The sequence below is a fragment of the Colius striatus genome, chromosome 1 (genome assembly GCF_028858725.1).
Source record: "Colius striatus isolate bColStr4 chromosome 1, bColStr4.1.hap1, whole genome shotgun sequence".
NCBI classification, from domain to species: domain Eukaryota; kingdom Metazoa; phylum Chordata; class Aves; order Coliiformes; family Coliidae; genus Colius; species Colius striatus.
Genome location: NC_084759.1, coordinates 159,544,911 through 159,571,906, shown reverse-complemented (window position 1 = coordinate 159,571,906; position 26,996 = coordinate 159,544,911). Strand labels below are relative to the sequence as shown.

General features: G+C 41.7%; 1 protein-coding gene across 2 annotated transcripts in view; it reads left to right on the top strand.

Moving 5' to 3' along the window:
• Positions 1-1,146: 1,146 nt before the first annotated feature.
• Positions 1,147-26,996, top strand: part of PLXNC1 (plexin C1) — a 72,259-nt gene continuing 46,409 nt past the window's right edge. For both annotated transcript variants that reach the window (XM_062015569.1, XM_062015561.1), the window contains exons 1-7: positions 1,147-2,097; positions 11,870-11,998; positions 13,396-13,530; positions 15,915-16,015; positions 20,850-20,964; positions 21,960-22,104; positions 25,931-26,000. In XM_062015569.1, coding sequence (XP_061871553.1) covers positions 1,147-2,097; positions 11,870-11,998; positions 13,396-13,530; positions 15,915-16,015; positions 20,850-20,964; positions 21,960-22,104; positions 25,931-26,000 — 1,646 coding nt within the window. The remainder of the gene's footprint in view (positions 2,098-11,869; positions 11,999-13,395; positions 13,531-15,914; positions 16,016-20,849; positions 20,965-21,959; positions 22,105-25,930; positions 26,001-26,996) is intronic.

The window sequence follows — 26,996 nt, the reverse complement described above, 5'->3', positions numbered from 1 at the left end:
AGAGAGAACACTAAAATGCATCTTTGCTACCTTTCATAAGCCCGTTTACCATTTAAAATTCAGCAAAACAATACTTTACTGTTAGCTGGGCATGCAGGCTATATACTTCTCATTTTGTAGAGCCTGTACCAGCGACGACCCAGTGGGAAATCAAAGCAAACCGGTCACGCCATCCAGCACGGCCCGTCCTGTCCCCGGGCGCGCGTCGGACGGGCGGCGATCGCGCAGCAGCGCAGCGGGAGAGGGCAGGGCGTCTCCGCTGCCCTGCTCAACTCGGCAGAAAGGCTACAGCCTTTGTTCTGCCTCAGGCAACACGGTGAGATTTCTAACTAGAGATCTCACACCGCGGTCTTCCTGCTCACGGTGGCAGCGACCGGCTGGGCTGCTGGGGTGTAGTTTAGCAAGGATGGGTACGCGGAGCATCGTAGCTGGTCTAAGCCGGCTTCCCGAGCTCGGAGCGTTGCGGGAACGGGCGCTGCCGGCGCCCAACGGAGCTCGACCCCGCGCCCACATGAACCTGCCCCACTCGGCACCTGCCCCCCAACCCCCCCGCCCGCCGCGCTGCTCCCCTCCTCCCCCGCTGCTCACACGGCGGCTGCAGGGAGGGTTCGACTGGGCAGGGAGCGGATCGGAGGCCGGATGCCTCCGGGTACAGGGGGTGGCGCGGCGGGGGCCGCTGCCCCGGGTGGGCGGCCGGGCGCGGCGGTGCGCCCGAGGCGCGGCAGGTCTCGCCCCCCTCCGCGCCTCGCCGCGCGGCGGCGAAGGAGCCGCCCCCAACCCCGGCCCCCCCACCCCCAGCCTGGCGGCCACGGTGGGCGCTCGCGCCGCCGCCACCGCCCCCCGCCCGTGCGCGGCGAGGCGGGCCGGCGGGGCCGGGGGGCGGAGGGGGAGCGGCGGCGCACGGAGGCGAGGTGGCTCGGCAGCCCTCCCGGAGGAGCCCGGCCCACCGCTCCCGTACAAGCACCCCCTCCTCCCCGCCCCGAAAGAGGAACTCCCCGCCCGCGCTCAGCCCGGCCGCGGCGGAGGGAGGGAGAAGCGGCGGCGGCAGCGGCAGCGCGCCCGGCCCCTCCGCGCAGCATGGCGCAGCGGCGCCCGCCGCCCGCCGCCGCTTAAGGCGCCCCGCGGCGCCGAGCCGAGCCCGCGCCCATGGCGGCGCGGCCGCCCGCCCTCAGCTGGGCGCTGCCCCTGCTGGCGGCGCTGGCGGGCGCCGGCGGCCCCCAGAGCTTCGAGCTGCCGGGGGCTCCCATCGACAACATCGAGGTGAGCGGCGGCGGCGTGCTGGTGGCGGGCGGCAGCTGCCTCTACGAGCTGCGGCCCGAGCTGCGGTTCCCCCGCCGCGTGGTGCCGGCGGCGGCGGGGCAGGGCTGCGGGGAGCCCCCCGGCGTGCGCAGCAACCTGCTGCTGCCCTACCAGGAGGCGGGCGGGACGGGCGTCCTGCTGGCCGGCTGGACCCAGAAGGACGGCACCTGCCAGGTGTGGGAGCAGCCGGGCTATCGGCTGCGCTTGAACCGCAGCGAGGTGGTCAGCTGCCTGCCTGACGGCTCCACCGCCGGCGTCGTCTTCCAGCTGGCCGGTGACTGGTACCTGGCCGTGGCGGCCACCTACTCGGCTGGCCGCTATGGGAACCACCTGGGCTGCGAGCCCTCCCAGTCGGACGAGGCGACCGTCATCACGGTGCGCAGCATGGCCAACCTGGAGTCCAAGGAGGAGCTGGGCATCATCAAGCGCAGGGAAGAGCCTTTGCACTTCGTCGACGCGCTCCAGTGGGGAGACCACCTCTTCTTTCCCTACTACAGGTTGAAGGCCAGATTGGGTGAGGACACGGAGCCACCCAGCATGGCCGTCCTGCGCCAGCTGCGCCCCTCAGAGGGTGGCCTTACTTTGCAAGGGCACGTGTATTTGGACTGCGGGTGCAGGAGCCTCATCATTTCCTCTAGCCTTGTCCGCCAAGGCGAGCGGGGCTGGTGGGTGGGAGTTTTCCGCCACAGCCATGGTGCCAAGGCCTGGAACGCCACCGCCATCTGCATCTTCGGGATGGAAGAGGTGAAGGAGCAAGCCTGCGCGTCCACTCACTTCGTCATGAACGGGAAGGCCTGTGTAAGTCTGGGCATCGTTTTGCTAAGCTTTCCTCGAAGCGAGCCATTGTTGTCACTGTTGTTGTCGCTGTGCATGACTGCTAGGGTGTCCCTGACCTGAAGTTTGTGGGGAGCTTCAGAGCTGCAACAGGCTTTGCTCATCAGCGCTGACTCCATCAGCCCCAATGATTTCTGCAGTGCTTTCTAAAAAGCTCATCCCTTACCCGATCCTGGCGTGTCCTTCCCACCTGCATCTCAGGAAAGACATGTCTGGGGGATCATCTGAGGGCATCCTGGGTCAGGCCTGCATTTCAGGCTCCTCACTCAGTTAATGCACCCTTTTCTGTCAGGGATTAGTTGTTCTTCATTGCATTTTCCATACAGCCAAGATAAAGCATCTCCTACCTTATTCTGTTCATTTACATCTCGTGTCACTCCAGCTACATCAGAAATGAAAAAAAAGCCCATCAAATTGACTCCATGTGCATTGGGCTGTGTGTGTTGTTATCCTCATTGCTCACTAGATATTTATGGTTGCTTGTTCGGTGGTAGGTGTTTCCCAAACCTCCCAGGATTGGCCGTGCTCAAGAGGACTCACAGTCACCCCCCCAAACCCGTATGCACAGCAGACAGCAATAGGCAATATGTCTTTGTTGTTGGCAGTGGTTACATTTTCACAGGCAGTGGTATCCCATGGAGATCCCCTGGTCACCTACTTCTGTAACACTCTCTTCAGCTCCTTCCTCCTTTTGAAAGTGAGCTAGGCACGTAGAGGACAGGATGGACAAGATTACTGGCTTTGCTATAGCCTTGGTAGCTAGTAAAGAAATGAACAAAAACTTAAATTCAAGAAGCTATAAATGTCATTCAGGTGAAGCAGGTGCTCTTGCAAGGCCTGTACATGCTTTTAAGTCACTCTCAGAAGTCTTTTCAGAGCTGTTGCAAAAGGAACAACACTGGAGAGTGTCAGGGAGAACTATAGGGGATCAAGTATGCCATCGTAAAGCAAGCCCTGGCCTTTTGCAGTTCCCCCACCATCCAGGGACTTGGCAGCTTAACCCCTGAATCCCTGCTATGCTACAATAGGATTCTATTGAAAACTCCTTGAAAGAAGTGCGGTAGATTTACTGTCACTCTTCAGCTTCCCAAAACTAGCTGATAGCAGAGCACAGTGATGAGATTGTTTCAAATACAAACTACTGGAGGGCACGTGTGATTCAGTCTGCTTTTCTCTCTACCGAGTTGCAAGACTATTGTCAGTGTTAGAGGATGTAGTTATGAATGAGAACCCCATATGTGGGTGAAACGACTGTGCTGGAGTAAATAGTGAAACTCTTGCAACAGAGCTGGAGCCAATCCTTTGATTTCCAGTGCCAGTTTATAGCTTAATGCACGATTCCTGTGCTCTTGCAAGGCAAACTTGCTGAATGAATCTCAAAATACTTATATGCTAGTTGGATATTTAATTTGTATTCTTTGTTCCTAATTACTTGTGGAGTTTCATTGCGAGGTGCTTTCTGAGCCTGCAAAAAAACTTAGGTAAACTTCCCTGGGCAGCGGATTTATGAACACTTTCCAAACCCCCATGCTAGTAATTCCAGGCGAGTCTCATGGATTGCATAGAGCCACATACTGTGGGTAAAGTGAGGCAAATATTTCTGTCTGACTGATGTTGCTCTCAATCCCCCATCCCCATTGCCTCCCAGTGCCTGAATATGAAAAATCAATCATCTGCTTATTTAAGGATTGGTCTGCCTCCTGTGACTCCACAGTTATCATCATATCCCAAAAGTCTCATCTGTCCTGGAAATGTATATGATATTTGTGTACAATGCTGACGAATCCTAACTTTACAAATGATTAAAAGGATTGTTTACTTAGCATTATGTCCCTAACCGTGATGATGTTACTAATGATGGTATTTTGGCACAAGAAATACAGTTTACCACTGACACAAAAGTGGTATTTTAATATTTTGTGAGATGGCAAAGCATCTGGGTGTTGTGTAGTAATATGACTTGTAACATTACATGGCTAATTAGCCTCCCTTTTTAAGCTAATTACATGTGCTTATGGTGTATAAACATAGAAATAAATGCACGTAGTTCAGCTTTAATATGTTTTTTATACTACAGAAGGTTAGGCTAGGCTATTGCAGAGTAAGCGTGGGGATGACAGGCCCATATGCTGCTGCTTCTGGGTTGTTTTAGACTAGATCCTTCTACTGTCTCTCACCAAATCATGGGAGTCCCTGCAAACGTGGAACATACTCTTCTTCAAAACCGTCGGGAATGTGGTGTGCAGCATGTCCATCAGTGTGCAGCTTGTAGGAGAAGCGTGTGCGATAAGCTAGCAGTGGCTCTGGCCAGAAAGGAGCAACTAACTGGGAGCATGGAGCTGTCACAGGTACTTTGTAGCACGATATGTAGGAGTGGCAGCAAGCAACAGTACTGAACGTGTGCTTTGAAGTCCGATCTTTTAAAGATGGACTGAATAAATTAATGTGTTGCAGCATCACTGTTGCCCAGAGTGCAAGACCTATGTGGTGCTTGCATAGGAGATCCTGCTCTGACAGGGGGATTGGACTACCTGATCTTTCAAGGTCCCTTCCAACCCTTAAGATTCTGTGATTCTGTGCTATAGGATGTTATGAGTCTCAGTCTTCTTTGCTGGGTACACTTGAATTCTGGGGCTCAAGCATGATGTGATGAGGTACACAGATCGTGGATATGGACTGTCAGTTTAAGTAGGAACTGAAAACACAGGGAATTTTATTCACTGTAGCAATGCAATTTATAGTTAGGGGTATACATTAAGGAGTAGTGGCAGTTTGTTTTCCTTCTACTCTTGTCATTTTTCAGATTTCTGTAATTATTCTGGTTACCTTTAGGCAAGACATCCTCTTACTTGTCTGCACTCACTCAACTTTGCACTATGTTTTGGCACTTTGCTTCTCAACAGTACACTGCAAGCTTAGCCCAAATTATTTGTGCTCCTGAATTCCCTGCTGCATTACTACTGCATGTTGTACTCAGAACTCATTCCTGGTAGGTACTGAGCTTTCTGGCCCTAACCCAGTAAAGCACTTAAGGGCATATTTAACATTAGGCATATAAGTAATTCCATCCATGCACTAAGAGTTAAGCATGAACTTGAGTACTTCACTGGATTGGAACCAAATTGCTCTGAGTCCTGTAAGAACTTGTTGTAGGTGTGTAATCTCTTTAGCCTCACATTGCTACTTAGGCCAAAGTTGACATTTTCATTAAGTGTTAATGCTGGATTTGGTGTGTTGTTGGAAATTAGTAACTTTTAAGATCCTTGCTTACCAACTTTATCAAAAAAGCTTGCTACCGCTACAAATTGTGTGGAATCACTCCTTTTGAGAACTAACTAATTCTGGTTTTATTTTGTGCAGTACTGTGCACAAAGCATTTTATCCAAGTTGGATGTGTGTATTCTGGACATATGATACTGGATTTCCAGAGACATGATCCCTTATTAGCAAGAGGCCAGTGGTGTCTTAGATGAAACTACTCTGAACACTGTTTGCAGTTTGATGTTCAGCCCGTTTCCCTCTGATCCACATCGTAGTTTTGAGTGTATCTACTTATGCAAACTGTCAAGGTATATGCATATATGGACTCTCAAGCGTAACCCTGCATGTATGTAAGCACACCATCTTCACAATTTCTTTAGTTAATCAATGTGAATTTGCCAGATCTCATTCTCCATTTCTTTTCAGAAACCTGATTGAGCACTAACAAAACATTTTTTTGTGGTTTGTTATTGTGAAATGGAAGCTCCTTAGTCTATATATAGGAGGAATGCTGGAATTTGTCATGAACCTGTTCCAGTGAGCATTAAGAAAGGCTTTTCTTCTGTTCTGTGGCTGAATGGGGGCTACTAGAATCTCAGATCTCTCCCAGAGCTCCCACAATCTCGTGGAGCACAGCTAAGCAGATGAGTAGAAGCGTTCAAGTTAGAGAACATCAGCAGGAGGGAGTTATAATATGTTACCTAACCACAACGTCAAATCTTCAAATTAATTTTTCCATTAGAAAAAGTGGCATGAGAAGAGAAAGTTTCTACAGTTCTTCAGGGAGAAAATCCAAAAGAAGTGTTAGGCATATACCAGTAGGATGGAGAGAGGTTACTGTAATTTATAGGAAGGTTTTTATCTTGTGATATTCAAAGGCTAAGTAGCTGTGATAGTTACTAAATTATGAGCTATCTTCGACTTTCATCTGATATTTAATGCAAGTAAAGATATATATCAGTCTGTTCTTTGATTTTTTGCATTTTTCAGTGGGTGATAAATACGGGGGTTGATATATGCCCCTGAATTTATCTACCATAGTTTCGAATCCTAGGACAAATCTTAGCTGGTATAAGCTCTGCTGAAATGAGATTTTGAAGTCAACAGTGTGACATGAGTTTAATCATTAGTGGCCATTAATTTGCAGGGCTGACATTTGAATTTGTGTGGTAACTCATTCCAAAATGGTCTTTTATTTAAGGAAGGAATGGCAGACTTCTAAATATCATTTGGTATCAAAATTAATCCTGTAATTAATTTCCTAGTAGTGAAGTCATCTCCTGTGTATTACCAGGCTGCTAGTATTTCATCTGATGCTTGATAGATTTCTAGAGTTAATGTTTCTGAAGTGGATATTTCTGTTCAGTTACAATAAGTTTTCCATTCATCCCTGTTTGGTGTGGGAAGTAAGCCGTAGGAGACTTGTAAACTGTCAGTAAGAAGAAGAGTTGCTTTTAGTCATCTGGCTTCACCAGGTGTTCTTAGCAGAAATTTTGAAGAGCCTGGGGGCTCTTGAACAAATGATTCACTTTCTTGGGGTCACAGAGTCATTCAGGTTGGAAGGAACCTCAGTGGAGGTCTCGAGTCTAGCCTTCTGCTCACAACAGGGTCAGCTCTGAGATTGGACCAGGTTACTCTGAGCTTTGTCATGTTGGATCATGAAACATCCAGAGATGGAGACTGCACAACCTCTCTGGACAGCCTGTTCTGCTTATTTGTCCTCATAGTGCTGGGGTTTTTTCATCTCCTGTCTGCTAGAAACCTCTCCTGTTTCAATTTGTGTTACTATCTCTTGCTGTTCCGCACACACCTCAGTCAAGAGCCTAACTCTATTTCTCTGGTACCTCTGAAACTGGGTCTTCTGTAGGCTGACCCAGCAGAGTTTGCTCAGCCTTTCCTTATAGGGCAAGTGCTCCAGGCTCCAACCATCACAATGACCTTCTGCTGAGCTCTCTCCAATTTATCAAGATTAGTGCTGCACTGAGGGTCCCAGAACTGAGTGTAGTATCTTAGATACAATTGAATGTGTGCGAGGTAAAAGGAGGGTAATCACTTTCCTTGTTCTATCTGGCTGTGCATCTGTCGATACAGCCCAGGATGCTGTTAACTGTCACTGCTGCCTGGCTACATCAGTTAGCCTGCTGCTCTCCAGGGCTCCTATGTCCTCTCCAACAGAGCTGCTCCTCCACCTGTACTGTGACAGGGGTTTAGACCATCCACCTGCATTCGTTATTGTTGAATTTCTTGGGGTTCTTCTTCTCCCATTCTTCCAGCATCTCTAAGTCCTTCAGAACGGCAGCCCTACATTCAAGCTCAGCTCATTTTTATATCATCCACAAGGTTCGTCCAGAAGCTTTCAGTGTCTTCCTCCAGGTCATTGATAAAGGTATTTAACAGGACATATCCCAGGACAGTTCCCTCAAGAGCTTCCCTTGTAACTAGAGTCTAGATACAGTACAAACTGTAAACCAATACCCTTTGAGCCTGATCACAGAATCAAAGAATCATAGAATGGTAGGGATTGGAAGGGACCTCTAGAGAACATCCAGTCCAGCCCACTTGCTCAAGCAGATCCACCTCAATCAGGTGACACGGGAATATGTCCAGGTGAGTTTTGAAAACCCCGGAGAGGGAGACTCCACAACTCCTCTGGGCAGCCTGTGCCAGGGCTCCCTCACCCTTGCAGGAAAGGAGTTTTTCCTTATGTCGAAGTGGAACTTCCTGTGTTGCAGCTTGTGTCTGTTATGTCTGTTACTCCTTGTTCTGTCACTGGGCACTGCTGAAAAGAGACTCACTTCATTCTCTTCACACCCACCTGCTGTTGATTATCACATCAATGTGATAATATCACATGGATTATCACATCTCCAGTCAGTTCTTCCTTGTTTATGAGCAGCAAATTAGGACACTTTACCAATTCCATACACTTAGATCTGAGGGCAGAGAAGAAGTATTTTTGTTACTGCAAGAAGTCACAAATTTCTAGCATCTTCATCTCAGGAGTTGCTATTAACCTCTTGTTCAGGCATGACCTCTGTCCCTCCTGTCTTGTGTCATAAGACTCAGGATCTTGCCTCTGTGAGGTGTCTGTGAAGACCCTTTCATTTCCTGATAACCTTTCTGATTTTTTTTTTGTACTTTGCTCATCTGGGATGGTTTGTCCATCTAGCCTTGCTATGTAGTGCACAAATTCAAAACATTCTGTAGACAAAATTTGGGAAGAGTCCATCTTCTCATTCCTTAGCCCTAAGGCTCACCACATGCACCAATAATTAAGTTTGTTACCCTCTGCTATAATAAAAATTAATGCAGGTGGTTGAAGAGTGGTGAAGTTAAGAAAGAAGAATAAGGTTGCAGGAGTCTTTTTTTTCCCTGTAGGAAAAAAAATCTATATATTGTTCCAGTGTTGACTACTGCTCCCAAGTCCTGTGTCCTTTTGTATAGCTGCATCTGTTCTGGTGCTCAAACCCTGTATTTTTACTTTTTGCCCAGCTGCAATATGATGACTACTGTGAGCTAAAAATGCTGCCCTCCCCTCTGCGGCACACAACATAAAATAATCAGGAGGAAATCAAGAGAGAAAGTAGAAATGTGAATATGATTGCTGCAGTTGGAATCGTATGGAGATAAATCTGAAAATGAGATGCAAATGGAAAATGAGTATAAATACCTTTCATGCCAATAACCAAACAGCACAGTAAGGTGAGCTTAAAAGAAAACTGCAAGCTAATTCAGGAGATCTCTAGGCTTACCTGTGCACATGAGGTTTTGGGAGAACTATACAATAGAACAAGAACAAGAATAAGAATAAGAATAAGAATAAGAATAAGAATAAGAATAAGAATAAGAATAAGAATAGAGGATGAAACTGATGAATTAAAAAAGAAAGGTCTTCTAGAGCACTGTTGTAATTTCTTTTGCTTTTCTTATTTTTGTAATAGCCTTAAAATGTTGCAGGATAGACAAATATGTAGATGATCATGGAGATGAGTGACTCTTGAAGTATAAAGAAAGTTTAGACTGCAAATGTATTTTAAGAATGGATTTAGTTATGAAAGAAAAGGCTTGGGAAGGGTCTACAGTGCTGTAACCCCATTAGTCACACTGGAAGAGGTAAAGGGGCTTGTTAAAAAAATAAATGCACATAGAAAGGGGGTGACAGAAGGGTGAAAGCAGCAGCTGCACCCTGGAGGGAATGGGCAAGCTGGAGAAATAGGCTGCAAAAGAGAGGAGGCAATTTTTGTTGTGACTGCCCAGCGTCTAAATACCCCCTCTTCTTATCTGTATGAGCTCAATGTCGCATTGACCCTCCCTCTAGCAAGCAGAGTGAGGAGAGGAGGCTTCCACACTTGTCAGTATTGGTTTTTCAGTCAGATGAGGAGGATGCAGTGATATGACACTAGTTATTTTACTAGTATGTGGGTCAAAATAAAATCTGGCAGCAAAGCTTTTCAAAGACTCGGTGAGTCCTCCCCTCTTCTGTGATCTTGTTATACAGAGTCTGTGAGGAACCTAGGTTGGTTTGTTTTCCTTACACTACCACATGGTACCCTGCAGAAAAGAAAATCCTAATTATGGTGAAAATGAAAGCCTGGAAGCTTCACCTCCTCCCTCCTTAGCCTGAGTGAAGGTTCATTGTGTGCACCAGTGCTGGAGCTCTGTTACCCTCTGGTGTAATAGGAAAAAAGTGAGTTAACTTTTTCCACCTTAAAAGGCTTACGATCGCTTTTTCCCTTCCCATATCTAAACCAGACCTCCATGGTACTGGAGTCTCATGCCCAAGCGGGTTTTAATGAAGTTCTGTGCCAGTACATGGCAGTCACTGTGTCTTCTTTCTGCTGCATGAAAAAAAATAACCATATCTTTAAATATGAAAGTTAATCAAGTCTTCTTTTATTCCAAATGGCTGTTCTTGTGAGCTAATTAAAATAATTCAGATGATTGAAAAAGATTTTAATTGACTCAGGATTGTAGTTCAGAAAAAAAAAGGAATTATTTCTGTGTGAAAAGACTTTCTGGGGTTAAGCCGGCAGCCTGGCATGCAAGGGAGTTAAATTCAGCTGTTAACTGTGTTATGGATTCACTTCGGAACTTTGAGAAATGCCTTCACCTTTCTGCAAAATGTCTGTTTTAATGGTCTGTTCTTACACTGTTTTGTGCATTAAAGTGAAATAGGTTCTTGCACTCAGAGGGATCCTTTAGGCTTAGGGATCCATCCTTGAGGCTGAGATTCTGGGCTTTGTAAGTTGACCTACAGGGATTGTTCTCAAGAACGTGGTCCTACCTGATCTCTCACCCCTCACCTCTCTATGCCTGCTGCTCCTTTATGCGAGCCCTGGTGTCTGTGCAACCACATGTTCATGTGATGGGGAGAATGATTTGAATGAAAAATTACGTAGGTAGGTAGATGAACTTACAGACCATTTTCTAGGCACATCATTTCCTTAACTAAATTCACTGAAAAGCATTACACTAATAGAGGAGAAGGATTGGTAGAGCTCGACTGGAGTTGGATCTATTTTGAGAGCAGGTGGGATCACACCTTTGGTAATGTCTGCAGTGGAAATTGACTTAAAGCAATTACAGAGCTGCAAAACTAAATTACTGCGTGTTAGGGAGACACCTGGGCTTGTAGGGAGTTTGAGGCTGTGACCGTCTCTTACCTGGTGAATGACCTTATTCTCACACATCAGGGCTTCCTTTCAGCATTTGATTGTTTACAGTTGGGCTTATTTGGTTTGGTTCTTCCTTCCGCAAGATACAGGGGTTTCCTGCATGAAGTTTTCTTTCATGAGCTGCTTATATGTGTTTGTCCCTTAGCTTTCTCTGGCTTGGATGGAGGACTGTAGGTAACATGGTGATTTAAAAGTTCACACAGGTACATTTATGTTCTCCCTGACATGAATTTTATCTCATTTTTATATTGATATATTACACAACTTCCTTTAGTGTAAAGCAGGAAACCAGAAGGAGGAGGATGAAGCTCCACAGTTTTTGACACATACACAGAGAAAAGAGTCTTGTATATTCAAAGTGTCTCCTTTCTCCAGCATGTTTGCATGCTTTTAAAACTGGTTGCTGATTGTATTGGTAGCCTTCATGGTAGATGCAGCCAGGTGATGCCAAAACATGGCTTCACGAGGAGAACTGGCAATTCAGAATAAGCATTATGTCTCCAAAAAAGATAAATTCTGTTACAAAGTCATTTGCCCTACAGAGGTCAATGATTTAGCTGCAGTAGATGTAATCTTTATCACAGATGTGACCAGTTACTGTGTATAAAAAAGAGGTACTTTCATGTTTTATGTGCCATTTCCAGTGATAACATTGCTCTGAAATCATGTCAGAATTAAAATGTTACCCAAAGTATTGTCCAAAGTTGAGTTCCCCGAGACTCTTTCCAGGGATTCCTCTTGTTCTTAGTGTTTTGCAGTACAGGTGAATGATTTTGTAATAGCTGTCTCTTACATCTTAGTTTCAGAAGGAACCATCAATCAAGAAATTACCTACCTTGATTCACTCTGGATTAGTGGCTGTTTACGGCACAGTTGTTTTGAATCAGATAGTTCTCTTTTTGGGAACAGATGATGGACAGTTACTGAAGGTAAGCTGAGTGTGGTATTCCTTCCCTTTCCCATCAACTGCTGCTGTATTCAAGTGAGTAAATGTTTCCTGGTTTAGACACTGTGTTATAGAGAAGTATCTTCCATTGAATCTATTTCTTTTTTGTTTGTTTATGAAGTAACTGCTGTATTGTTACTTGGAGAGCAGAGTAGCTCTCAAAAGCAGTTATGCACCCTGCTTGAGATTCATGAAAACATTTCATTAAACTGCTAATGCCCACAGTATCAGCTTATGGACTGTTGAGTGCTCAGTTACTCTGTCTGTTATTTCCTTCCTTGCTCTCCTTTTTCAGTAGAAATATTAAATATTGTTAGGTTTTGAAAGCATATTTATTTGTTCATTAGCCTATGTGTGACATGAATAGCTACTCATTAGAGAGAAAATTCTTTTTCATTTTGCCTTAGCTTCTGAGGAGTTGACCTACACTAGCTTAAGTCAATCACTGGAAGTGAAAGTCATCTTATCAGACTTTTCAATCATCCAGTCAAATGTTTCTTATGGTTTAATTTCTTTCTGAGTTTTGCAAGAATGTGCATTTCCTGCCTACACTGCAAAGGATGATTCTCATTTTTTTGTCTTTATTAAGCAGGCAGTTGGAGCAGAATATAGTAGAGAGCTTGAAAAGCTTTTGCCCATTTGATTTCACTGTGCTTTTAATAGTGATAAAATAAATTGAAGTCTTCCATGTCTCCTTAGCACAGTGGAGACCATGAACATATCTTCCTCATTTAGTCAGGTTTATGGAAAACCTTAAATCAATGTTGGTGTGCTGATTAACTTGCAAAGTAACATTTCTTTAATCTCTGCGTCTCTTGAATTCTATGTGAAAGCTGGTAGAAAACTGTGGAGTTGGGTGAGGTAGTAAGATGAAGTACCACCTCATATGTATACTCACAAAACCCACAAAGAAACTTCTGTCATAATGACAGTTGTCAGCAACTTACATAGGTTCCTTTTTACATTCTGGTTGCCTGGATGTTTACTTTGTTTACTGGATGTTAATTTGTTTACTGAAGACGAAAACTTTCTTCTCCATTCTCCATAGGAGTATTTAACACATTATGACTTTGGGATATAGGTGTCTCTTCCACATTCAGTTTTTGCATCAGTCGGGAATATACTTTGTAGGAGGGCTGTTTTACACTAAACCAGTGCCAGATTCAGTGTAAAATGTGTCTGGAATGGATTTTGCTAAAATTCTGTTCTGGTGGTCTTTTCCTCCATCTTCCTGCAGTGTGAGACAGCACAGTGGATGAATTGAATCAGGGCATAATGAATCATGTCTGAAGCTCTGATATAGCTGAAATTAGGCTTTTGTTTAAAATGCTGATTGATCAGTACAAGGGCCTGTGAATAATTTAATTTCATGTGTTTTAGGCTATTCTTAATGAGGATATGGAATCTAATTGTCCAGAAGTTTTATACGAAATTGAGGAAGAAACTTCTGTTTTCCCCAAACTTCGACTTGATCCGGTAGATAATAACTACATCTATCTGTCCTCTGCCAATAAGGTAAGCACAATGTTAAATAAAATAGTAGAATCAAATAAATGACCACTTTAAGGATCTCTGCCGTTTTATAAGTAAAACATCAGTTTGAGTCAGAGTGAAACCTTAAGTGTCCAAACTGCAGTTACCAACTTTACATCTAGTACCTGGTTACGTTATTTAAGTTTGGGCTTCTCCAGATCTTAGAAGATCTGCTGTCGTGGTGCTGCCCACTGTTGCTATGATCCAGCAACACCCTTCATCTCTTGCTTACTTTATGTCATTCTGTTGAGAGAGTCTTTGTTTCTCTTTTTCCTGGAGACATCATGCAGAATTGGAGGTAGCAAACAAAACTTGTAGACTCTTTAGATATGGAGTTCCTCTGAATTAACAATCCAGGTATTGGTAGGCTAGCGTTTACTAGTCAGTTATGGAGTTTCTGACATGGAGAAATCTCTTAATTTGAGACAAGGGTTTGCAGTACTAGTTCTGCTGAAATCAACAATCACAGGATCATAGAATGGTAGGGGTTTGGAGGGACCTCTAGAGAACATCCAGTCCAACTCCCCTGCTCAAGCAGGTCCACCTCGATCAGGTGACACAGGAACGTGTCCAGGTGAGTTTGAAAACCTCCAGAGAAGGAGACTCCACACCCTCCTTGGGCAGCCTGTGCCAGGGCTCCCTCACTCTGACAGGAAAGAAGATTTTCCTTAAGTTTGAGTGGAACTTTTTGTGTTCCAGCCTTTGGCCAGTACCCTTAGTCCTGTCACTGGACACTACAGAAAAAAGTGTTGCCACATCCTCCTGACATACACCTTTCAAATACTTGTAAGTATTAATGAGGTCCCCCCCTCAATCTCCTCTTCTTCAGGCTGAACAGTCACAGGTCTTGCAGCCTTTCCTCATAAGAAAGATGCCTTCAGTTAGACATTAGAAAAGAAAACCAAACCATAGTAAGAAATTATTAATGTTTGTGTGTAGTAAGGCCAAGCAGTTCAGCAAGCACTGGGAGCTACTGCATGCGAGCAAACGCATCGGAGCTGCATGTCAAGCAGAGACTATCTCTCAAGAGTCAATGCAATTGTTGCAGCACATCCTCCAGCAGGGCCACTGAGCAAGAAGCTGGTAAATTTGTTTTTGTCTCTCTAGCAGCAAGGATGGTGGAAGTGAAAACGTAAGGGTTTGTTGTCTATCTTAGCACTTGATTACCTTCATTTACAGTCAAATCACTTTTTCACCAGTGGACATGGTATTTTACCCTGCCCACTGAGAGAGTGGATAAGGTGGTAGGAGAACTCCTGACTGATACAAACCATCCATCACAAATGCAGAAGGAATCAAAATTTTAGTCAAAAGTGTATGTAGATATCCAAAGTAAAGACTTGTGTTTTCTTTAGCTTTGGTAAAAGAGCAAGTTGTTGTAGAGGAACAACAGCTTTGGGGAGTAAATGCCTCTCTCTGATCATCTCTTGGAGCTTAAATAAGGCTTCTAGGCTGTCTTTTTAAACTTGCTAGTAGTGTACAATGTTGGCTGGTTTCTGAACTGATTATCTCTTCACATAAGCTGAATTTTACAAGATATGGCTGAAAACCACAGTAAATATAGTTTTGCAGAAAGCCGCATACCCTTGTTTCTCTTAACAATATATAGGAACATTTAATCCTTGTGTGAATCTGTAAAAAATGATTTGAATTAGGTATATTTCTATTACTAAGATGATTATTTAACATTGTTATTAATAACATTATTTGTATTCAGTATTTTTAATCAGCTTTCTCTTTTTCTTTTTCCTTTCTTTTTCTGAAAATGGCTGGCTAGGATATTCGAGATGAATGTACAAGTATAGCTACACACAATATAGCCACAATTATCTACATTTACTTATTGAAATGGCATTTTCATGCATGCTCAGTAGTTGCATGCGTTTGTTCTAGTGTGCACATGCAGTAACCTGACATGGTGATGCAAACACAGATGCATTTTGTTTTGCGCATGCATTTTTGGATGCACCTTCATCAATCATTTTAAAAAGCTCAGTTCTGGTGAGAGGAGAATGATCTTCTCCTAAGCAGAGCACTATTTGTAAAATATACCTCCTTTTTATTGTTATCTCTAATTCACTATGCTAATCAGTCTTTTTTGCCTTAATCTGTCCATGCTGGCCTTTGAGTAGTAGAATCAAATTGTCACTGTCAGAGGCATTTCATCATCTGATGGCAAAATACAGCGTGTGTAAAAAAAGGCTGCATATTTCTATCCAAAGGTCTTCTGACAGAGGGGAGTCCATAGCAAAACTTCCCCAGAGGGATTGTGCTTGGTTACTGTCAGATTTTTAATGATAACCCTCGATTTCCCTGTTTATGGAGACTATTGTAATTCAGTGTGCTATTGCATTCTTTGGTTTTAGGTGCGAAGAATACCAGTTGCAAATTGCAGTAGATACGTTTCTGAGCAAGAATGCTTATCTGCAAAGGATCCCTACTGTGGGTGGTGTTCTTTGAATCAAAGGTATTTTTTGGTATTTTAGACTTGTGTATAAAAGCGATGCATTATCTGTCAGTGTACATTTTTTCTGTCTTGGGGCTATTCAACATCAAGATTATATCTACTGAATTTTTAAGGAATCAGTCATAGCCATTTAACCTTTTAAAGACCATGTTAACCGTCAGATTTTTGAGATCTGCTGATAAAATATGTGTTGGACTGAGAAGAAAAAAAATATTTTGGGTTTAAAACAAATGATTTTGCTTTCCAGATTGATTTAGAGATGAAATTGTATACTCATGTTTGAAGCATGTTAATAGATGGGAGCATCTTCCTTGTGACAACAGGGAAAGAACGCTTAGTTTTCTTCAGTATTCATAGTTCCTTCCTTTGGAGCCACTGCTTTGTTCCTTGCTTTGGTTTAGGCCAGAGGAGAATTTCTTTCTAAACACTTCATGCCCACATTTAAGTCATTAGTTCTGCCACTTTGTTTGCAGCAGATTTGAAAGCTATTGTGTCTTTGGCCTGATCTGGAGAAATTCCTGGGTCATCAAGCTGAGTCTTCACAACAGCAAGCAACTGCATCATGTAAACCTACTCATAAACTAATCAAGGATCATCCTAATGGGATCATCCTAAATGGGCTTCTTGTCCTCCCTGCCCTGGTTGTGTGGCTGTCTGAGAGTCTCGTTTTTCTGTTGATGAAAATCTGTCTGCTCATTTTTATCATGCGTGTGTTCATGGACAGATATACTCATTTGTTCTGGTGCTCACATTGCCTTGGCTTAAATAGGCTTCTCCCCTTCACTCACGCTTATCTTTGTTATGTTTTTGTGAAATCACTCTCTTTTTTGACTTCCATTATGGTGTGCTAAAATAGCTAACTTCGCTAAGATCCCCTCACATAAGACACAGCTTTACTTCAGTATCCCTTCTGTGAAGTTTATGCATCCTCTTAAAATACGGATGGCTAGGACTATTACAGTATTCCAGAAGAGATTTCAGCTGTGCCTTGCTCTATAGTGTTTAATCAGTCTGTCCAGGAAAAACCTTACTTAGTGTGTCCTGGGATTGCAAATGTCTTTTTCATGACAGCATCACATTGATGGGCCACAATCATCCATGATCAAATAATGCCCCGAGGTCATTCTCTTTCTTTGTTTTCTTTCCAACTGATAAGTTTCCAGTCTATAACACACATGGGTTATGAGATTTTTATTGCTCTAGATACATGTTCTTGTACTTTATGCTTTGAAATGTCATCCCATTTCAAGGTTATGCAAGTTTTCTTGTGTAATATTCTCATCTTCCTCTGCATGGTAATGTTCCCAACATTATGTCATCTGCAGATGTTGATGGGGTAAACATTTTATGATAGTTTATCTGTAATTCAAACATTAAACAAAAGTGGTTGAAAGATTAGTTTTTCAGGAATTCCACTAGTAACCTTCTTTTGGAGGTTAATATCACCTACCCATTTTCCCTTGTTTCAGTGTTAACCCGATTTTGCTGAAGACCTGCTACTTTGTGTTTGCAAAGGTAGTTATTAGAAGAGAGTAGGTATTTACTCTGCAATGAGTATTCTTCCAATTCTCTTTTGCTACCTTGTTAGAAACTGTATATGTTCTAGTGCTAAGCTGTTCAGGCTTTCAGTTACCTTGTAAAGAGTTTACGAATAACAGCTATTAGTCAGTAAACCCACTGTTAATGAGGGGAATCACCAAAGTTTCCGTCAGATTGAAACAGAAAAAATCTACTCACTTGGAGTAAAAATTAATTACTATAATATATAATATAATAATATCCCATTCAGCACTCACATAATTCACTGTTAAGCACTTGGCATTGTTAAATATTTGGTTTAGTGAAGAGAGAGGTCTGAGTTAAACTTTAGAAAAAGAAGACCTATTTTTAGCCAGTATTTTCGTCAAAGTCCATATATATCCACTGAAGCAATATATTCCATAAAAAATTTTGAGATCAGTGATATGTTTTATACTCTCATTGGGAAATACATTTTGTATTAAATATTTACTTCATTTCTAAAGTAAAAGTTACCACCAGTGCTTCATTTTAAAGACAGTTTGAACTCAAATCCAGTATTTTAATCAAAAAAATCTGCACAACTTATTGCAAGTGAAAACAAAATGAAACAAAATGTTTCCACTGTCATTATTTTTACTTTTTCTTCTGTAGGGACAGATATATAAATTTTCCTTTTCACTTACCATCATTCAAAACAATTAGTCATAACATTGTGTGATTTCACTTAATGTTTATAGATTTTGTATAGATGAATGAGATTTACTTGAAGTATGCTGAAATTATTCCAGTATAAGGCACTGATGATTTTACATGTATTTTCCATATGGAAATAACACAGAATCTTTCAGTTATCTGATATGACCAGACTTACTTTTGAATTTGGTCAGTATATGTGACATCTGTGGACTTTATTCAGGGGCTAGTACCTTGGAAAAAGAAGCCAAAACTATCTCTGAAACTATGTTGTCATTCTATGAAGAAACCAGGATGCTTTTGCAAGGGAGAGAGGGCAAACTCAGTAGCATCTGTAGTTAATACAAGATTAGCTAACCAGAGACTTCAGTAAATATGAATTAAGTGGTATACATAGATATTGTGTTATCATAATGAAATAAGAGGAACTTCATTCTAATTGTGAAGAGGACTCTTTAGTAATATGAAGGACTAGCTTGCTGTGAAAGATTTAAATAAATTGACTCTGCTTTTCTCTGTACACATAGCTATCCATGTCTGAAATCTGATCCTAGGTTTTGGTGCCTCATACCTTCCTACTTGTATAGGCTCCAGCCCAGTCCACCTCTCCAAGAAAGCCAAACCTTGTAATTCTCTGAGTCTAGAGGTTAATTTTCACAACCATGGGGTTTACAAATAACATTTATCTGTTATATTCATTCCCATGTGCTTGCAAGTAATATTCTTCATTGTAGATGAGGAAAACAATTTCTCTGCTTGTGTTCCTCAGGAAGTCTAAGACAGCAAATAACTTTGTTCCAGGACAGTTTTGAATATGCAACTTTCCTAAACAATATTATTTGAAAATAGTTTTAATAGTAGTATCACTGAAAATGCACACACTTACTTAGTGCCAGGTATAGCAAATGGGTTGCCTTGCATCTTCAACATGATGTTCAGCCTGTCAGAAACTACAGGATGTCAGTGAAAGTCACCTACCCATATATATGTGAGCATCTGGTGTATGCACATCTGTTGATGACAGATCCCATCCTTTCTGCTTCTAAAACTGTGGTGCTAATGGACCTTCGTGATCTCAGTAAGGTGAAGAGAAAGATAAATGAGACTGAAATTTGTCCTAGTACAGATAATTTGAAATATGGCAGGCAGAGTCCCAGTTTCTTTCGGTATAGTTGTGACCTGAATGTATTACAATGCAAAGGCCCATTAGGTTCTTGTGCAGCAGCAACTCAGTTTCCTGACTTATACCACAAAGGAAGTGACCTTGTGCTTAACTGCATTCCAGTTGCCAATGCCTTGATCTACAGAGAAGAGAAGGCGGCTCTCTGGTTTCTGTGGGGTGTGGGGTTGTTCCAGGTGCTTTGGAAAGAAGTGGATTTTTTTTCTTGAAAGTCATTCTTGTGTTATTCTGATGGAGAGAAAAAACATTGTTTGAGAAGTATGTTTCTGTAGTGCTTCTGGGCTGTCCTTTGCAAGTATTTACTCATTTCTAGTTTTCAGTGAAGGAATAGTTCATTAAGACACCTGTCACTGGTCACTTGATTATCTACATATGCTTCTAGATTTGGTAGAAAAGTAGTATTATTGAAACAATATTAACTGCTACATTTATTTATTTATACATATTCAATCTTGAATAAAATACTAAAATAGATGTAGTTGGCACTTGTCTTCAGTTGCCAGCTATATGAAATTACTTGGAGTTAATCTGATTGTTCATTAACTGTCCACAGGAGACTGCATTGTAGGGATTCACCTTTCAAATGCAATGACTGTCCATCTGATTTGTATGCCCATGTTCTCTTCTTCTCACCACATGTTTATAATATGTGTAATTTTGTAGCACTTGCTTATCCCAGTGTTCCCTCATTCTTCCTTAATTTTCGGTGGTGTAGTTTATGTTTCCTATAGTTTGGCACCCGTGACATTTTTACTTGTGCCATCCTACTTCTAAATGGATTTTATTCTTGAAGACAGAGAAATCTATTTTGAACTACCTTTTCAAACACAGTGTTTTTAACCAAGTGCACTGACATAAAAGGGCAAGATTACCATTCGCATCAATGGATGACAGAGGAGATTGGATGGAAGATGCATCTCATCAACCGCATGCATCTGTAGCATAGTTCTACATCTGAGCTTCACCCTCATCTCCTCTTAAGCTGCTTGGAGAGAATAAGCAGTTTCTATAGTGTAATTCATTGCAGTTTTGAATGAATGACTAAAATAGGTTAGGTGAATTGCACCTTGAAAGAGCATATTTTTCTCCACTGAGTGCAGAGAGAACTGAGGGAAGGGGGTCAGATCTAGAGCTGTACAATGCAGCAATCAAGTTGGGGGTGATGAGTTCTTTCCCAGGCTACCAAGCCCACTGTTACTGGCCAAGCATCTAATATGTGCTTGAGTCTCATAGACATAATCAGGACTGTAGAGCTTGTATAAGTGCATTGTAGTTTATTTTGATAAGAAGATTTTCCTGATTGTTTTCCTGAAGCTTGTTGCAGTTATAACCATATTCCTGTAAAGAAAATCTTAATCTTTTACATGAAAATTATGGAACATTAAATAAGTTGAAGTGTGGTGAAGTCAAAGGCTAGCATAATTTTGTGTATACTTCTAGGTGCACATTAAAAGAAAATTGTACACGTTCAAACAGCATAAAGGGTTGGTATAACATTTCACATGCACCTGACAAAGATCTGAAAATCCTGCTAAGTTTCCCTGCCAAAAATCAGGTATGTGCACCTAGTTATTATGCATGTTTGTTTCTTGTGACTTACAGAGTGTCATTGTGTTGCTTATTGCAGCTTCCACTCTTTTGTCCCCTTGTTCCCTATATTAATCGCTCTTACCTCACCAATTGGCAAATGTATTGGAAATTCCAGTAACCTGAATGGATCAATCAGATAGATGTTGTGTTCCTCCCCTATAAAATGTATCCTGAAGCTCTACTTTGTGACATTGAGTCCAAAATTCACCATGCTGACAAAGGCAACGTTTCCATTATATCGCTTCATCAGCTATTTTAATATTTCCAGTGACTATATATCAAGTGCATTTATGTAAGTTCTGAGCTTTGTAACAAGTTATAAAATATTCACTGGGACACATATGCTAGCACAAATGCATCTTTAAATGTTTGGTATTAGTATTTACTCAGTATCTGTTCACAGCACACACAGCCTTAAGCATTTGATTATCAAGTATTGTGACTGGCCACTTAATCTGCATGCTATTGTTTCTGGTTTCCTGATTGAATGCCCTAATGTGATCATACTTGTAAAGCACTCTCAGCCAGAAACAAAAGATAATTCATTACAAGAGAAATTCTGTTTCATAATTAAATGCGCTTTGGTTATGGATGCAAGCATTGTCTCTCTGTAAGGATTCTTGATGAAATATTTTTAGGAGGCTATAACAGCATATAACAGTTATAGCAAAATTCTTGTCTTAAAATCCAAAATGATTCCAGACTGATCCCCTAACATACCTTATAGATCTATTTGATTTCTGGCAGTTAGCAATGCTGTTTCTTTCAGAACTCTTTCTGTCTTGTGTCTTCAGCTGGGACAGGACCCTACCTTTTGAGAGGCTACCTAGTGAATCATCTCCTTCTACCACAGAAACTGTCATTTTGTACATTTTATAGTTTGGGGTTTTCTGAAGAGACAAGGTGATGACTTGACAAGTATGACAAGAAATCTGTTGTGTCCGTTTTATTGTTTCATAGGTTGCTGTGACTGCAAGCATAAGCAAAATCCTTACTTCCTGTATGATAAAAATTGTAACACCTGTTGAAATATTTTATGAAAATGTAGTGCTGAGAAACTCATCATGTTTCTGCAATCTAACCAGTCCAGTGATAACTGATAAGGGTATGTTCTGCACTTATATTTCTTTAATCTTTATTTACTGTCTTTAATTACTGAGGAGAACTGATCATAAATATAGGCCTAATGAGTGTGAGAGTAGGTAATGCTTTTTATTAAATCTCATTGGAAAAAAAAAGTTCATGTTTTGTCAAGTGATTCGAGTGTACTCACATTATTCTTGGCAATTAAAGATTAGTTAATATGGTCAGTTCTGGGCTCCTCAGCTCAAGAGGGACAGAGAACTTCTGGAAAGAGTCCAGCGCGGGGCCACCAAGATGATCAGGGGACTGGAACATCTTTCATACCAGGAAAGGCTGCGGGAACTGGGGCTGTTTAGTCTATAGAAGAGGAGACTGAGGGGAGATCTTATTAACATTTATAAATATCTAAATGGTGGGTGTCAGGAGGTTGGGGCATCCCTTCTATAGTAGCTATCAACAGGACAAGAGACAATGGGATGAAGCTGGAACACAAAAAGATTCACTTAAACATAAGAAAAAACTATTTCACTGTTCAGGTGAGGGAGCAGTGGCACAGGCTGCCCAGAGGGGTTGTGGAGTCTCCTTCCTTGGAGGTCTTCAAGACCCACCTGGACAAGTTTCCTATGCGACCTGATCTAGGTGAACCTGCTTCTGCAGGGGGATTGGAGTAGATGATCTCTAAAGATCCCTTCCAACCCTACCATTCTATGATTCTATGACTATTTTGCTAGAATTTATAAAATATTTTAACTTATGGCCAGAAGCAGCTTCTTCAGTTCATCCTATAGCAGTGCAGTGTTTTAGCTTTAGGAGCATATTTGTGTGGTACCATTAGTCACTGTCTAAGGAAACTTAAGATAGCTGCAATGACAATGCAGCTGGAACAAGTGGTGTTGGTCCCGTGCTCTGCTTTTGACAAATTAACCCACCTTAACCTTTCTCTCATCTGCAAACAGATTTTTTTTTTTTTTGCAGGAAACTGTAGTAGCATCAGTAAGAGGAGGATCTGAATATGAATGTCTGAATCTTAACATTCAATTAACTGTTGCAACCTACCTTAGACACTTGCAGGAAACAGATTGTTCCATGTAGACAATCAGCAGAAAAAAACATGATTCAGGGGCGTTCTGAGTGGCACATCGTTTTGTCTCATTTTCATTCATCTTTCTAAATTATTAGTTGAATCATTTTGCAATAGTTTTTATACTACTTTGTTCATGAGTATTCAGAATAAAGAGCCCTGAGTCATTTGTGTTGGACACACGATGCATGTTATGTTTTGTGCATCCTATGGGCAACTGCAGGTTTTACAATGAGATGGTAAATTACTGAAGTTTTGAGCTGTTCTCTAGGCTTTGCTCTCAAAGATCAGATGATAATCCTTCACAGTAGAGTGTTATTTGGCTAATAAGAAGAATACGTCCCCTTTGCATTGCTTCAAGGGTCTGATAGAAATGCAAAGCTTCTTTATACAGGTTGACCTTGTACCTTTTTTAAGTTGCTTATTTTAGAATACAAAAGAGAGCTTTAATCTAAAATGAAGGACAAAGATAGCAAGCTCAAGGATACCATGTGCTCTTAAGTGACTTGAAGAGGAAACAGAAAATTCAGATAAATGCCTGCCTTTATCTTTTCTAGATAATATAACCCAAAAGACATGTAATACTCTGCATGAATCTGATTATCTTATAATACCTTTCTGTAAAAAGACGAATGGAATGTTAACCAGATATTACAATGACCTGTTGTTCTGAAGAGCTCAGTGCTGCAAAGAACTCTCTCTCTCGGGGACCCTTGTCCTTGAAGGAGATTCCTTTGAATATTGGCATCTCAGGAGGTCATCCTATCTATGGCCTTTGAATGGGAGAAGCTCCTCTGACATCAAACAAATGTTGTGTCAAGTTCCTGTCCAATATTGATTAGGGAATTGAGAAGAAAAAACTTTGTCACTAGCAGGTGATAGGCTGATATCCATATGTATTACAGTCTATTAAATTGTCTTTAGTAAAAACCATTAGTGGATTTTTAAGAGGGTCAAATGCGTTAGGGAGGAAAACAATGTCTTTTATTGACCAAGTCCCAAAAGCCAAGATTTCATATAACTATGGAGTATGTTGTTTTTGTTCTCTGTCTTCTGGGACTAAGGCTTTCTCTTACTCTGTTAGTAAGTTTTCAGGGTATAGTTTTTCAGAAGCCAACTTGCTGTGCCTGTGCATGGTGACAAAGATGAGCCCTTTGACAGTGTCAATCAGAAGGCTGTGAGCTCAGCTCATCCCTGCCAGTATTACTGCCCCTCACATGCTGCTACAAGCAGAGATATATTGGTGGATAATGCAAATGTGGAAGTTAGGCAAAGTGACCTCAGTCTCACAAGAAGATGCACTTGCTAAATTCCTTCATGTATCATTTTGAAAATACTTGCTACTCAGTGCCGTCTGGTCCATTTTGAAAGGTCAGCCTGGGCCATACAGAAGATAATAGGTTCCATTAATTTCAACGCTGACATAATCAACAAACCATATTCAGCAATGTTCTTTTTAAAGTGTTTATACAGACTTGAAAGAGAAGACAAACTCTGTCAGAAGCAGATAAATCCCATACTTCTACTTACTACTATTTTTCAATAGCTTATGACTTCAGACCCTTCTCGTATAATGACCTAGACAAGTGATTTAGGCAATTTTGTGCTCAAGGTACCACATTGCTGCAGGTATGTAGATTTCTGAGGATGTGGATAGGTGCTTGGTGAAGGATTTCAGAAAGTCTGTGTGTGCTCATCCACATCTTCAAGCATTTTAACACCCTTAAAAATCAGACTCTTTGCTATCCGTTGAATAAGATATTTAAGCATCCAAGCAGTTATAAGGACTATTTCCAACAAGCATTTCAGGTGACCTCTACAGCCAGCACCCAAGTGCCATGATGACCTGTGGAGCTAGGAGATACTTCTGATCTAACAATGTAGTTGTAGCCAAAGCCAATTTTCATCTGAACAAGCTACCCTGTGAAAAAGACAGAACATTCTCTACCTTTACAGAGTAGGTATAATTTAAATCTATGTAACTTTCCTGGATTAAAAAGCTTTCTACTTCCTAGCATAGAGAAGCCAGAAAAAGTCTGCACACATGGGTTTCATTTGATCTCAGACAGTCATTCATTTCACAGACGTACACATCTGCAGGCACACAGATGAAAGGGACCATGGCTTAAGTGGTATATATCTAACTCTACTTTTCGATGTGGTATTCTGCTCGTAGGAGAGGATACTCTTTCATTCCACAGCTGCCAGTGAATTGTTGGTATAGTAATTGCTAGCTGAAATAATGGCAAATTGACTCATGCAATCATAAAAGATTTAAATAGGATGAAAATTGCTACTGCATAGATTACAAAAGAAGACTCTGAAACCAAGTCTCTGAGACAGGGAGAGAGAGAGAAGTATGGTATGTTTGGATCTTGTATTATTAGAAGGCTTGGATTTGGGGTCTGGCCATGCCACAGTATACCACTGAGCACTCTTTGGGAATGATTTTATATCCCAACTCCATGATAGCATTTCCTTATTTGTATCCTGACAATAACATTATTTTTGTGTGTCATGCAGTGTCAAGCTTAATTAATGAGTGTATATAAAGTCTTGGAATAACTCAGCTGAAGGGAGCTATGAAAGGACGAGATCTAGTTATTTTTAGCAGTAAAAAGTGTGAGTGTGTATGTGAGATAAGGTGCACATCATGTAGAGAACAGCTGAAGGCACATGAGCTTTCAACTCTGGGGTTCTTTTTTGTTTGTTTTTAGTTTTTTTCTTGTAATATCCAGCATATGTCTAACAGTCACTTTTTTTACAGATTGTCTAGTTCTCGAAGCATCGCTGTCCTCCACCTCTTGGAATATCACGCAGACATTTTGGTTGAAAAAGTAAGAGCCTGGTTCCTACTGAAGTTCACTGAGGGGTTTATGTGGGAGGGCACCTGAAGTATGATCATTCTTTTGGGAGGAGTTAATTAAGGAAATACGTTTCGATAAAGATAGCCAAATCCCTTTTCTTGGTCCATTTCCTCCTTCTCTTCTTTCTTTATTGTCCTTAGAAAACTACTTTTTCTGATAGCCCTTTTATTTAATAAGATCCTGGCAGCTAGCTGTAGGAGAGTCATTACAATGACTGAATTTATGACAAGTGCCTGAAGAGATAATAAAGGATGTCACAGTGACATTAAAAACCTTTTTGTCCTTGTGAAAAAGGTGGGCCCCTGGTACTCAGGATAAGACCTAAATCAGAGGAGTCAAGAGATTCTGTAAGAGTCCCTGTATGGAGCTGGTTTTTAATAGAGCCAGATGCAATTTAAATATGATCCTTGGGTAACATGAATACAATTAAACCAGAAAGTAGCATCTAATCTGCTAATAAGAATAATGAATGCCTGTTATTCCATAAGCATTATTTTTCAGAGCTGCAGTCTTTGATGAGGGCTCACGGTAGAAAGCATTTGTGCCCAATCATGACCTAACCCTTTGTGAAATGTAGTTGTTAAAACTTAGAAAGATCTTGCTAACATATACTGTAGGTAACTACCGCGTTCCTATTCAGAATAGGACTTCCCCTATAACAAAGAGACTAATTCATAGACACTTCGGATGAAATAGAACTCCTGCATTTAGGGAAGTGGCACATCACTTCCCTGCCCCTGCAGCAACACAGGGAACGAGCTGTCTTTCTCTAAATCAGAGCATTTCTCAGCATGCATGGAGAAGGTCTGCACTGCTCTTGGCTCTCCTCTGTGCTCATAGATGCATTGCAAAACAAGACAGAGACAAACTAGTCTCCAACAGGCATTTTTTTTGGTAAGGGAAGGGAATAGCAAACTAGCAATACTTGCTAGCACTACACACAAAACAGAAGTTCGTGTAAGCTAT